This window comes from Scyliorhinus canicula, chromosome 6, assembly GCF_902713615.1.
Source record: "Scyliorhinus canicula chromosome 6, sScyCan1.1, whole genome shotgun sequence".
NCBI classification, from domain to species: Eukaryota; Metazoa; Chordata; class Chondrichthyes; order Carcharhiniformes; family Scyliorhinidae; genus Scyliorhinus; species Scyliorhinus canicula.
Genome location: NC_052151.1, coordinates 66,963,982 through 66,978,915, shown reverse-complemented (window position 1 = coordinate 66,978,915; position 14,934 = coordinate 66,963,982). Strand labels below are relative to the sequence as shown.

Here is a 14,934-nt window from a genome sequence, read left to right as displayed (position 1 = left end):
CTGTGGCTGAAATTAATCAAGTTACTTTCAACAAAATGTATAAGATTGATCATTTGGTTTCAGCCTGTTTGGGAAAAATGAGAAAAGTTGACATGGTACCAAATTGGCAATGGAGAAGTTAGACTGGCTAAAGAATTCCATAAAGTCACAGCAAATAAATCAAAAAATCAATTCATTTTATAATTTTCCTAAACATCACTTGTGGATAGAATACATGCTGATAATACTGATTTATAATAATAATAACATAATAATTTAAGAGCATTCTGTTCTGGCACTTTCAATTTTCATTAAATTGAATATTCAATTGCAGAAGAATTTTTTGTTGCATTTCACATTGTTTTTACTCCTCTAAATAGGTACACCGAGGATGAGGAGAGTAGGACTTTCGTTTTGGACAGAGGAGACGGAAGAGAGAAAGATCTCGAAAAGGAAAGGGCAGTGGAGAAAGATAAGGCCAGGGGGCGGGAATGGGGGGATAAAGCAGGAGTTGATTATGGTAGTTCTAAAGGTGAGTACTTTAGAAAGGAAGCTGAAAAAATGTCATACTTAACTGAGTCCCCAGAAAGGCACAGACAGGGTGTTATGGATGCATTGTCTGATGAATTAGACCATTACAGACCTAAATATCAGTACAGTGTGACCAACCAAGCAGAGAAGGAAAAGGGCTATGGAACGGAGTCTCATTGGGATTTTGACTATGAGGAGAGTAAATATAAAACAAAAATTGTAGTCAAAGGGACAAAAGACCATGATAGGTATGTAGACGAGAGGTCTTACAAATTTAATGTGGCTAGCTTTTCATCTAGTACAGTAAAAGAGAAGCTTAGGGAAGAAGACAAATATTCAGAAAAGAAATATGAAGAAAGAACAGCACCAAAGAAAGAACCTGTCTCTCCTGAGCCAGTGAAAGGTGAAAAGTTCAAAGAGCTCTATGATCCAAGTTCCACATTGCCACAACAAAAGAATACCGATGTCAGAGAAAGAGATAAAACGTCTTTCACAGAGGAAAGTCCCCCCAGAATCAAGCCTCTAGCCACCACATCCTGCCAGCCTGAAGTGAAATTGAAAATGACTGCATCCCAGTTTGAGGATTCTATGCGGTATGTTGGTATGCACTTTGTGGTTTTGGTTCTTTGTAGAATATGGCCTTCTGTTGCTTTAAGTGCTTTAAAATTTAAAAAACATTTAAAATTAATGTTTGTGATCTTGTACATAAGATTCGCTGCTAATTCATAATGAGTGCATGCAGCTCCCCACCCCCCCCACTTTTTGAAAATCAATTTTCCAGATGAGGTTCCAAAACGCAAGTCGATTTTGTTATAAACAATGGATGCCTGAGAATGATATAAATGACTACTTCTAATCCATTAATTTGTTTAATTTTTAAAAAATACTTGTGCTAACTGGGAAAGTACTGAAATATAATCTGTACCATATTATTGCAAAAGAAAGGTGGGTGATCTCTGTATTTGATCTGAATTATTCAATATCTTCTATCCTCGCAATTCAGTGCTTCTGTATAAACACAAATTGACAGATCTCCCAACAATAATTTTTCTTGTTTGGCGTTTCAAAAATTAAGCTAATTTGAAATCTACACAGATACAAAATTTAGTCATTTTGGCCCACCATACACCATAATAGCAGGCTCAAATCATGCCTGAACACTTCTCTCTTTTTGCTCCCACTCCCCTAAAGCCCACCACCTCACTTTCCTATGTAATCTGCTGGGAGAGGCAGTAGGGCCAATAAGGGAAGAAACAGCTTGTAAAATTCCTCTCCGACTGGTTTTGGTGAATCTATTCAGAAGATCACAAGATGTAAATGTTTCTCATAAAGACACTCCTCTATATAATCCGATTTCAATCAGGAACCCTTTTTGAAAACACGCAGAGTCAGTCGCATCAAACTAGCCAGCGGTGTAGTTTTGGAGGCTCTCTTCTCTGAGAAAAGAAGAACTGCCTAATGTATACTCTGTTTCTGCTTGGTCATCCCCAATCTGTTAAATTGTCAGTAAGGATGCTATCTTGTCATTGAATTATTTTGAGACCTTCGGAATGAAATACTACAATTTTCTTTCTTGACTATTACGGAAAAATTACCTTTCATTAAAGCTTTTTGTCCTCCACTCAACACAATAATTGCAAGAATCCCAATATCAAGGGAAACAATAACTCTGCACTGCATTAAAAGAGAGTGCTGATTGGTTGGCAAATGGGACTCTGCTTGGTACAGGCATTGTCATGGAGCATGCACCATTTAATGTTGTATGTCAGCTAAATTGTCCTTGGTGTCCAAAAAGGTTAAGTGAGGTTACTGGGTTACAGGGATAGGGTGGAGGCGTGGGCTTGAGTAGAGTGCTCTTACCAAGGGCCGGTGCAGACTTGATGGGCCGAATGGTCTCCTTCTGCACTAAATTCGAAGATTCTATGACGGTTAACTGCCAAGCATTGTTTGAAACTTTAGTCAACATTGACTGGTACAGTCTCCATGGTGATGCCTCGACCAAGCAGAGGCCATAGAATTCAATTCCTAAAGAATCCCGACAGTGCAGAAGCAGGTCATTTGGCCCATCAATTCTGCACTGACCCTCTGAAAGAGCACCCTGCCTCGGTCCACTCCACCACCCTAACCCTGTGACCCCACCTAACGCGCGCATCTTTGAAGGGTTAATTCGGCATGATCAACCCACCAAACCTGCACGTCTTTGGACGGTGGGAGAAAACCAGAGCACCCGGAGGAAACCTATACAGTCACTGGGAGAACGTGCAGACTTCACACAGTCACTCGCGGTCGCAATTGGACCTAGGTCCCTGGTGGTGTGAGGCAGCAATGCTAGCCATTGCCACCATGCCGTCCAATCAATCTGCACTGCTTTCTCGTGGAGTATAAAGTTGTTGCTTCCCCTGACACTGGCATGTTTGTGATTGTCCTGATGTGCAATGAGCTTCAACAAAATTACTTTTTTCAGTATTAGTCAAGGTCGGTACTACCAAATTACCTTCCAATGCAAATAAGTCAAGTCAGGCTTTGGAAGGCATCCTAATCCAAGGCAGACAAGCTCCATTTTAAGTTGATTTATCGCTATGGTTTAAAAGATTCCAGATAGATTAGCATAATGATGTTTTGGACCTAGAAGCTTGGACTAGCAATCCAAAGGCATTAAGGAATGAATTCTATTATGAATTCTGATTTGAATTCGATTATGACTATTGGGTAATTTAAATTCAGTAAATGAAATAAATCAGGAATAAAAATCTACTGGATGTTGTTCTCCAGCTGGTTTGCAAATATCGTTTAGGAATGGAAACCTGCCATCTTTATCCAGTTGGGCCTATATGTGACTCTAGATTGGTTAAGTGTCCTTTGAAATGGCCTGTCAAAACCACTACGATGGACTGCACCTGTTGGCGAGTAACTTGCCCTCCAGGACAATTAGGGTGTCCAGTAATGCCCACATTGTGTGGATGAAAAAATAATTCAAGGAGGGAGTGACAGTAAGGGGCTAGAAAGAAATGCTTCAATAAATTCACTTCAGAGATTTTCATTGTCCATTCTAGTACCAGTGGAAACAGACGAGATGGTTCCTAATTTTGAATGAATATGACAGCTCCTTTGGTGCATTGAATAGAGCTATTTTGTTCTCCTCTTGAAATCACACAGCCTTCTCATAAATTCAGAGCAGTTACTTCTTTGGGACGTTTAGTCTACAAAACTGTATTCAAAGAATTAGATAGTCTTGCGTTCTTGTGCTAAAATTTAGATAAGGTACTAGGAAAACCTGGATTTATGTTATTATTCATTTAGCATTCCCGAAGGATGGGGAGATTCAGACCTATCCAGGCGATCTTGGCCACCTAAATGTTGGACATTGCAATATCAGTACTGTAAATATTTATGCAAAACGATGGGGGCTGGTTGACAAATGTGGCTTGCAATTAATGTACCTCAAAATATTTTCCTCTTTGCCCTCAGTTGAATCAAATGGCGAAGGAGCAAATTAAGTAATGTTGATACCAAACTACTCATATGGTGGAACAAAGAAGGAAAGTTTGCCGACTGTAATCGGAACCTTTCCAATTCTTAAAAAATTAGTTCAATGACCAAAGCTGTTTTCCAATTATGCCCCCCTACCCCCCGTGGTTTATGCCGTAATATCTGCTTTTGTGCTTCCTTTTTCATTACAAGAAGTTTTGTTCATGGTTCTAGATGGTGAGTAAGACCAACTGACCAAAATGGCTGCAGATGTGACAGGATATTACTTCCTTGCACATTGTGTTCCAGACATCTGCTTGGTAATCTGATGCAGGCGATATACCATCATAGAAGACCAATGATACAGTGAAATGGTGTGGCTTTTGCTTGCTATAATTATTGGCAATTAAAAAACATTTTTGTTATGATCCTAACAGAAATCTATAACTTTTATAAAGAGCTATAAATTTTCCAAGAAGATTTAAAATTTTAGACTTTTGCAGTAATAAACATATTAAAATCAACATAGACTAAATATTCCAGGAAAGATATTCCCTCTTAACCCCTATGCCATGTCTATTCATTATGCCACACTCTCAGCAGAAATGGAACCGTGTGTTTAAAAATCCCAAGCTCCTCCCAGCTTTCACAGGATTTCTTCTCCCTGGCCTGCCTAGGTAAATCTTCCATTGTCCTTTTGAACAAAGTGTCTTTCACTGAATCGTCTGTACATAATCAAATGGATTTCTAGTGGCAAAGTATCCTCTGGTGGTTCCTTGGTTTTTGACTTTTTTTTTTCTTCGGACAGAACTTCTATCCTCACTGGCACTTCACTTGGTGAGTTAATTCAAAAGCAGTTCTTTTCTTCTACTTGGCATAGCAGCACCTGCTTTTGGTCTTTCCTCAAAATCCTCCTATCTATAAGACAGAGAGTAGAGAGTCTGGGCCGCAGTAAGACCAGCTGCTACCTCCTTTTTTTTCCAAGTATTAAAACTTGCACCTCCAAACTATTCAATTTTACCTTGAAGTAAAGGAACATAGGAATTAAGAGCAGGAGTTGGCCATTCAGCCCTTTGAATCTGATCCACTATTCAATAATATGGTTGACTTGATTGTGGTCTCAACTCCACTTTTTCCTCTCTGTCTCCTATAATCCTTGACTCCATTCTCTATCAAAAAACTAACTCCGCTTTGAATAAATTCAATGATCCAGCTTCCACTGCTTTCTAGGGAAGAGAATTCCACAGATTAACGACCTACTGAGAGAAAAAACCTCTCCCTATCTCCATCCTCCATTTTGTGTTCCCTAGTCTCCCCACAAGAGGAAACATCCTCCAATCCCATCATGATCTTGTATGTTTCAATTAGATCACCTTTCATTCTTCTAAATTTCAACCTTTCTTAAGATAAGCCCTTCACCCCAGATATCAGTCAATTGAGCCTTCTCTGAACTGTTTCTAATGCAATTGTATCCTTTTTCAAATGAGACCAAAACTACGTAGTATTCCAGATGTGGTCTCAATAAGGCACTGTACTGCTGTACTATTTCATATTCTATTCCCCTTGCAATAAATGTCAACATTCCATTTGCCTTTCTCATCATACTTGTTGCACCTGCATACTAACATTTTGTGATTCATATACCAGAATGCCCAAATCCCTCTGTACCATGGAGTTGTGCAATCCCTCTCCATTTAAACTGTATTTTCTATTCTTCCTGCAAAGGTGGCAAGTTCACATTTTCCTACATTATACTCCATTTGCCAAATTTTTGGGCACTCGCTTAACCTCTTTATAACCCCTTTGCAGAATCTTTACCTCCTCTTGGCAACTTCCTTACCTGAGTTGGTGTCATCGGATAACTTAGCTACCATACATTCCGTTCGAGACGGTTCAAAACATAACTGACGTTTAAAATCCAGGATTTGTAATTTGTGGGTCATGAGCAGCACTGGGAAGGCCAGCATTTATTGCCTATCCCTAGATGCTCTGGAAAAGATGGTGATGCACCACTGTTGCAGTCCATGTGTTGCAGATACTCTTGAGTGTTGTTAGGTAGGGAGTTCCAGTGTTTTGACCCAGCAACTTTAAAGAAATGACAATATTTTCCAAGTTGCTATCCTTAGAGGAGAATATGCAGGTGGTGTAGTTCCCATGCACCTGCTGTATCTCCACTTCTAGATGGCTGTGGTTACAGGTTTGGAAGTTGCTATTGAAGGCACCTTGGTGAGTAAATCTACTCTGCACATTTTGTGTATGGTCCATGGTGAACCAATGATGGAGTGAATGTTTAAGTTGGTGGATGGCATGCCAGTCAATCAAACTGCTTTGTGCTATATGGTGTTGTGTTTCTTCAATCTTGGAGCTGTACTCATCCAAGCAAATGGGGAGTATTTCATCAAACTCCTGACTTGTGGTTTGTGGAGACACTGCCGAATCATGAGGTGAATCACTGAGCACAGAATACCCACTCTGAACGGCTCTTGTCAGTCTGGATTCTCAAGTCTCGTCCATGGCGGGACCCCGTTGTGAATGAGAAGGGAAAATTTGGCGTACCAGCCAAAATTCATTCATTCTCAGCAGCACCAGAAAATCCCAGCCCCGATCGAGGACGGAAGATTTTGTATTTGTCAGGTTCAGTTAAGATTCTAGTCATTAGGGATGGATTTCCTATCCTCTGGTGTGAAAGATTTTGTCACAAATGCAAGGCTGTTGTTTGATTGCTGATAAGATCTTTTATCTGTAATGCCTGAATTGCGCAAGTGGTAGTTGCCATAGTATGTTTGTTTAAACTTTGAATATAGGATGAAGGATCAAGCAGAATAATGCAGGATGTTGTAAAATGTAAATTGGGAAGTTGCGGTAAGAAATAGTGAGCATTGTTTTTAAAAACCTGAAGTGTCGGTGGAAGTAAATATTGAAGGATATAATTATTTCTATACAATTGAGGTTCTGTGAAACAAATGAGTTTTAGCCTAGTGTCAATGTAAGGAGCAAGAGTAGATTACCAATATGGATCTTGGTAGGAAGAAAACGTGTGAAGTCACAAATTTCGGAAGGAAGGATGACAAGAGACTGTAAAATGGTACTTTTTAAAGGGGCTATAGGAACAAAGACCTGGGTTTTGCTTGCACACATCCTTGGCAGAACAAAGATTGTTTTTTTCGAAAAAAGGATACTTGAATTCCATGCCTCAGTTTTAAAAAAAATGAGGAAGTTGCACTAAATCTTTATACATTACTGGTTAGGCATCAGCTGACATGTTGTGTCCAAATCCGGGTACCATACTTTGGAAAAGATAATGCCTTGGAGAGAGTGCAGAGTAGATTTACATGGAATAGTACTGGGGATGGCAAACCTTTTGGTTTGTGGAAAGTCGAGAATAGCTGTTCTTAGAGCAGAGAGGACAAGTGGAAGATTTAAATAGTGTTCACTATAATGAAATGTGTTGGTAGTAGTGGATTTGGGGTGAAATTGCTGCCACTAGCAAGAAGGACAACCGCCGGAGGATATAGATTTAAGCTAATTAACCAAAGAACTAGAGGGAATGGTGCAAACAGATTCACTGCTGGTTTTCAAAAATGAATTGATATGTATTTGAAAATGATTAATTTGTTGGGCAATAGGGAAATAGTAAAAGGTGTGGGAGTGATTGGCTAGGTCTTTCAACGAGTCAACACTGACTTGATGGTCCCAATGACAACCTGCAGTACTGTTAAATTCTATCAAATGAGCAAAAATCTGCGAACAATGTGAAAGAATTCAACAAGAAAGTGAGTTTGGAGGGTAGGGGGACGAGCTGGAATCAGCTGTTGGGCAACACGCTTTTCTTGTATCCTATTCCGAAGCATGAGGCATGTTAGCAGAGCTTTCTTTTATGCAAGTAATATTCAAGTCCTTAACAACTTGGATTTCACCAAGAGTTAACAGTTCGTATAACAAAATTGGTTTGCCTTAAAAAACAAAGTCCGGTTTCTTTGAAGTAGCTTTAGCGAAAGGTAAAAAGTGGAAGTTTTATTTCAGGTCAGAGGAGAGAGATAGTTAGAATTATGAGTGAGAAGTACTGGGTGGAGCAAACAAATAAAAAAAAGACTTGAATGTAAGTACAACAACTTTAGGGAAAATTTCTCTTCGTTTCTTGTTGTGTAATATGAAATTACAGTCACACTTACAAATTATGTGTTGCCTTTCTCAATTTTTGGTTTACATTTGCATGGCATACTCTAATAATTCCCATGTTCTCCTGGCTACCTTTCTTCCTCTGTTCCTCCACTGCTTCACCCAGGACAATGCAGTGTCACAACTTAATTCGCTCCATAAAAGCAATTGGAAAGGACATGTAAAAAAATATTCTTGAATGTAAGTGACACCAGTAACTGTCCTTGCTTAGTTGGCCTGGGGCTATTTAAGGAACATCCCCATAGTGTGACATGAGTCATGCATAACTCCATATCAGATGTGAGATGGCTGGTTCCTATCCTGAAGGACATTGCTGATCTGAGTGAGATTTCATAGCAATACAGTTGTTTTCCTGATCATAGCCCCTAAACTACTATCTTCTTGAATTCAATTTTGCAACTATGCATGGTGGAATTTCAATTCACAACCTCTGGATTGCCAGTCCTGTGCCAAATACACAAAACTGCTGTACCTCTTGTTCTTGAGGAGGAAAGTATATTGATTGGTATTTTTTCTGATGACAGTACACAGCAAAATTATTACAATGCAGTTTATCTTTCTTTTCAGATCCGGAGGTTCTTTGACAACGGAGAGACTGCTTTCCTGTGCTCTTGTCCATTCCAGCAAGAAAGAGCATGGATTCCGCTCTATCTTTGACCACCTTAAGTTGCCTCAGTTTTACAGAAGCTCTTCAGAGTCATTTATTCAGCATATCGTGGCCCTGGTCCATCATGTTAAAGGTATGTTGGTACCTGGATAGATGCATAATTGTAAAAAGCAGGCTAGAATCATTATTGATGATTTGTTTGATAGTGTCTCCTGATTTTGAATCAGCCCAAGAGTAGTATAACTAGATTTGTACTGCCAAACATGGCACCTTTTTATCTCTTGGTGTACAGATATGCAATTATGTTTTTTGAAAGATGCAAAACAAAGCTTTCAATTTTGATATTGAGAATTGTCCACTTTGTTCTGAAATATTACTGAACCCCCCCAAAAATACTACAATATAGAAATAAAATAATATTTCATTACTTGTATTTTTATTGAGTACAGTGACCTGACGATGGTTGTTGGGGTATAATAAAATTTACATACCTTTATTGTTCAGAGCTTGAGGGTTAACTATAAAAAATGAGCACTTTGTATGTTGCTTCTCTTCTCCCATCGTGCTGAATTTAAAAAGAATCCTGTTTCTGCGTTAATTTTCCATTTTTCTTCTTAAAATTATTGACTCAAATCAAGCTTGTTTCCATGGATCTGGACATCCTCCTTAACCCCACCCAAATTCCCGTTGCTAACTTCTGGGGAAATGCAGTACATGCTGGTAGGCTATTCTCTATGGGCGAAGGTGGGTGGGGCAAACTTGTTATGAGTATGTGAACTTCTTGTAGGGGTTCCTGGTTAGTGAAATGAAGACGGAATCCTGGTTGCCATTTTACCACCTACTCCTTCCTTACCAAGTGCTTTAAGGATAGTTGTAGTGCAACTACAGGTCGACAAATCCCTTGCCTGTCAACTGTGTACTATTTTAAACTGGTGAATCCTCAAGAGAATCCTGAATATTTAAAGTTTTTGTATGCAAAGCTTAAATAAGTAGTACAGCTGAACAACATTGACCTAATAATGGAGGCTAAGCACTGTTGGTGTGTCTTTCCATTCTGTATTTTAATTGGCCTGTCAAAAGCTAACAAATTGAATGCAGCCTTTTTGAGGCAGTACTGTTTTATAGCTTTTGATCTGCAAAGAACTAGTCTTAATATTTTACGGCATATATTTATTTATAAACGGGGGGCATAAATCAAATCTGAGGCCTAAAAATGTTGTGATAGTATTGAAGTTTCAATATTGGGTACTTCAGTAATTTATTGGTGATGTGTAGACTTCAGAATGCAGTGGGTTAAATTGATTCAGCATTTGATTTCAGAAACATATGCCAACTGTCCTGTGAACCAGCATTATGGTTGGGTCATTGCACTTCCATACAGAGAACTGTTCTTGGATCCTTGCTGAAATTGTCAGTTTTTTTTCCTAAATAGCTTGTTTTACACTGAGGGGAGAAGGTAATTTGAATTTTGTACTCCCTTTGTGGAGTAAAACGGGCTCAAACATTTCTCTCCTGATCTACATATGTATAATTTAACTATCACACTTTGACGCCTTATTGTTTCAATTCATAGAGAATCCATAAATGCTCTACAGTGCAGAAAGAGGCCATTCGGCCCATCAAGTATGCACCGACCCTCTGAAAGAGCACTCCACATAGGCCCACTCCCATGCCCTATCCCTGTAATGCTGCTGCGCATTGATCATTGCTAATCTACCTAACCGCTCATCTTTGGAATGTGGGAGGAAACTGGAGCACCCGGAGGACACCCATGCAGAGAAATGCAAACTCCATACAGTCATCCAAGCCAGATTTGAACCCGCGCCCCTGGCACTGTGAGGCAGCAGTGCTAACCACTGTGCCTAATTAATTTGTTGTTTTGAAATGGCATACTTTTTACTTCAAGGAAATTGATGTTGTGCAGCTGAAATCAAGCTCCTGAGGCTCCATATTTAAAGTTAATGTTGACATCTATTATGTGTAGTGATTTCACTTTTCCAACCCACAAAATCTTAGTTAAAATAATAGCATTAGATATATAATTTGCTCTGATGGCCAAAATGGTTACTTTATTACCAAAAGAAGTTAGTGCTATATGATAACGGCATTTTATGTGACTTGTTAATAAAAAAAAACATGATTTCTGCCATTTTAAAAAAAGAGTATCCACTTCTTTTTTTCCAATTAAGGGGCAATTTAGTGTGGCCAATACACTTACCCTGCACATCATTTTGGGTTGTGGGGCTGAGACCCACCCAGACATGGGGAGAATGTACAAACTCCACACGGACAGTGACCCGAGGCTGGGACTGTACCCGGGTCCTCGGCGCCTTAAGGCAGGAGTGCTAACCACTGTGCTACGGTGCTGCCCTACGTGATTTCTGAGACTTAAGCATTCATCTAAGTCTTAACAATTTGGGGCAGCAATGTGGAAGTGCTTTATCTGACCTCTTGGGTGGATGTAAAAGATCCCATGGAAATATTTTGGGGGGGGGGGAAGCAGGGTAGTCTCGCAAGTGTGCTGGCCAACATTTATCCCTCAACCAGCATTATAAAAAAACAAATCATTTGTTCATTTATCTCTCTGCTGTTCTGGAACATTGCTGCGCATTATTGGCTGTTGTGTTTCTCCACAGTTAATAGAGGGTAATCACTGCTATAATATGTCCTTTCGGATACCATGAGGTTATGAAAGGTACTATAAAAATGCAGATTATTTTCTCTGACAATAGGCAATAAACTAAAATGCCTCCAAAGTGGTGATTGCAGTCTCGTGTAAATAACTTATAATAAATGAAAGAAAATCAGCATGTTGGCATTCGGAACATACAGGAGCATTGCCACATGAAAATTATTTGGTAAAATTAATGAGAAACCCAAGGTTCTGTTAGCAATCAGATTCTATTGGAAATATTTTTGGCAACCTTTTCGCAGTATGCATTTTTGAAACAATTAAGTGGTGATTTTTGTTTCTGCTGTATCAAATGATTTTACTATATTAATTGACCTCCAATTAGCTGCATTTCTAAGCTGTAATTTTCAGTTTTCCTCATTCTTCCCAGGAAAGTGACTTAAATGGAAATATATACTTTACATGAAATTGAAACTTTTGATTTGAAGTGTCCTGAGATGTGCACTCAACAGGATGTGGGAAGAGCATAACCGTTCAAAGTATTTGTGTTCATAGAATTGCTAAATATAGTTTGAATATTTGTTAATATAATTTCCAGATATATTGAGCATCTGGGTAGACGGCTGTAATTCATAAACATTCAGAGATGTTTGTCTTTTGAAAATCAGTTTAGTTTTGTAATCTGAATAATTGACAGATGATGACTAGCTGGGAGTAATTTCATTAAAGTTCAGAGGATAGGTAGATAACTGGGTTTGCTGATTAATTACTCCCAACATTCTAAGGCTGGGATATATTATTGGTACAGAGCAGAATGTGCTTTCCTTTGCATCTGAATACTTGATGCTGACACAGGTTGCTCAGTAGTAATACCATTTTAACTTGAAAAGGGAAGTACAGGAAATATTTAAAAAGCGTTAAAACTCAAATATATTATATTCCCCCAACTGCACTCAAACATGATGTACCAACTTTAAATCCTTCCTGTTTAGCCATTATTTTTACAAGTGTGATTCAAGTTATGAGCCAGTGTCTTTCAGGGGGATGCTGACTCGCCCCTGACTATTGAATCTAGTGTAGCTGACATGTGATGTCTGCACTGCAAAATTGTTGTTTGTTACAGAACTAGTGCCAGGTTTTTGAATGCTTATTCATATTTTATTAGCGAGAAGTAAATCTGTATGTATTGTAATGTGATCCCTAACTTCTGTTAAATTGTTTGTTTTCTGATTCTGGGGACTCTTGATTGTTATTATTTGTCATTTTAAATGCCACAGCAAATTGTTCCTCCTCTTTCACTTGGCCCTTTGAAATGTCCATACATTTGTCCTGTCTGAATATCTGAGGCCATCTATGTTAAACTTCGATATTGACACATCTTTGGTTTAAAGTGTGGTGCTATTTGTAGACACCCTCTTTCGTATATTTCTGAAGTTTTAAAGATATCTTGTAGTAACAAGCTGTGTTCCAGAGATTTTGCCATTGGTTTGATTAATATTGATACAGTTTCTTACACTTCCTTAATTCTCTACCAGTGATAAAAATAATGCATTTTCATGTAGAAAGCCCTGGCTGCTACACATGGTGTACTGGTATACCCTTAAAGATAATTGCACGTAGATTTTTCACACAGTCTAGAACTAAATTTTTTTACTTGGCCCAATGATAAATGAAGTTTGTGTTGTTTCATCTACTAGGTAAATCTTCATTCACAATGTTCTAGAGGCTATTGTATAGCAGGTTATAAGAGCTGAAAATTTAACTTGGTACATCTCATGCTTTTTGCAAAAAAAAAACGGTAAGTTCCTGTGAGGTACTTTGTATGCAATACACATATCTGGACTTCTCTTTTAAACAGTTATATTTATTGCAGCCCTACAATATGTGCGCATATATGCAAGTGATTCTTTAATAATGTTATAATATTTAAGTTAATTGCTATGTTACTATATGTGCATAAAATCACTTTAATTAATCTCTGGGATTTATCTATAAAACTGCCATACAGCTTGATGTACTCTGCAATGTTTTGCTTAATATTATGCATAGTCTAATCTGTGAGCTGAAATGCTTAAATCCATACTCAGCACCTTGTATTGCATCACAGATTGAACATTCTGCTTCATAAATTACTGAGAATATTAAATTAAAAATGTACATGTGCTTCTAAAGAAAACGTTTTGCAGGTTTCTGAACATTTTCCTGGTTATGATTGGTTACAAGGACCTGAACAGTGTTCACCTGTATCCAGCACTTGATTTTTTTTTGCACAAGATGAGGTGGACTATGTAGGCATCCAGTACTAAACTCAAACTTTCACTTTAATGGTGACACTAATGTAGAATCAATTACATTGTGCAATTTGCTTACTCATGCAAACTAGCAGCGTTTAATTGAGCAAAATAGTGTTTCATATATAGTGGATTCCTGTAATTTTTCACAATTTGTCATCTTAAACTGGCACTTCATTGAAGTGATTGGGACTTCACTCCACACTCCAGTATTAAAAGTTTTTAATACATTTTTATAGTTTGTACATTTTATTTAGTGCTGTAGGCAAGTGTAATAGATAAGGAACTGATGACACGTGTGGCTCAATTTCTAAATAAAAGTTGACCAGAATTGGCTGATTTCAGTATAATTGTAATTGATTCTTAGGTTTAAGGTAAAGAGCAAAAAAAAATTCAACTATCTTTTTAAAATTTACAGCTGTCAAGTAGTAGATCTTTGCATGCACTAAGTTACAGCATTTCTTGTAAGAATTTCTTACAAGAATTTCTTGTAAGAAACTGAAATGTAAACGCAAAGTACTGTTTTTGCATTTTCAAATGTTGCTTTCTTGATCAAAATACTGCTGCTTTCATTTAAAATAAAAAGAAAGATAGTCTGGAAGTTTTAAGTAGTGCAACATCCAGCTGTTAATTAGCTTCAGCCTATATTGTAGTTTTAAGGAGGAGGGTTGCTTATCTTGGGGTAAGGACTGTAGTGATCTCTTCCCATGAATGAGCATAAGCTTCATGGTAGATTAAGCAAGAACTGACTTTGACTCTATATTTGGAGTGAGGTTTTTTTAACTTAAATATGGGAATGTGTCTCCCATATTCTTAGGAGTGAGCTAATATTTTTTAAAAATGTTTTGAAATAGCTAGAATGTAGCACTTTTTGTTTGGAATATGCTTTCTTTAAAGATTTACGAAACATTATAACTTTTGAGCGCCTGTGAAAGCTGTTCAACACATGTTGCTAACTCGGATACAGGAGAAAGGGGAGAAATTCTCATCCTCCCCTCTTTGCCACAATTATTGATCTTTTTCAATAGTGTAGCAATGATTGTTGGCAATTTATTTAATGTTTTTTAAAAAAAGTAAGTGTAACTTAATTCAGTAAGAAAAAAACAAGTTCTGATAAATCTATAACATCATGCAGTTTTGTTTCAAATGTAATTCAATTTAGCCACCAATTAGAATATCACCATATGCGCTTTATAACTTTGCTGTTTTTGAACATCATGCTTGACAAACTGTAAACCTACAAAAAT

General features: G+C 37.9%; 1 protein-coding gene across 5 annotated transcripts in view; it reads left to right on the top strand.

Annotated features, from left to right (window-relative positions):
• The window catches only part of LOC119967207 (bcl-2-associated transcription factor 1-like), a 56,699-nt gene that overhangs the window by 18,423 nt on the left and 23,342 nt on the right, over positions 1-14,934 (top strand). For all 5 annotated transcript variants that reach the window (XM_038799428.1, XM_038799427.1, XM_038799424.1 and 2 more), the window contains exons 5-6: positions 360-1,103; positions 8,725-8,897. In XM_038799428.1, coding sequence (XP_038655356.1) covers positions 360-1,103; positions 8,725-8,897 — 917 coding nt within the window. The remainder of the gene's footprint in view (positions 1-359; positions 1,104-8,724; positions 8,898-14,934) is intronic.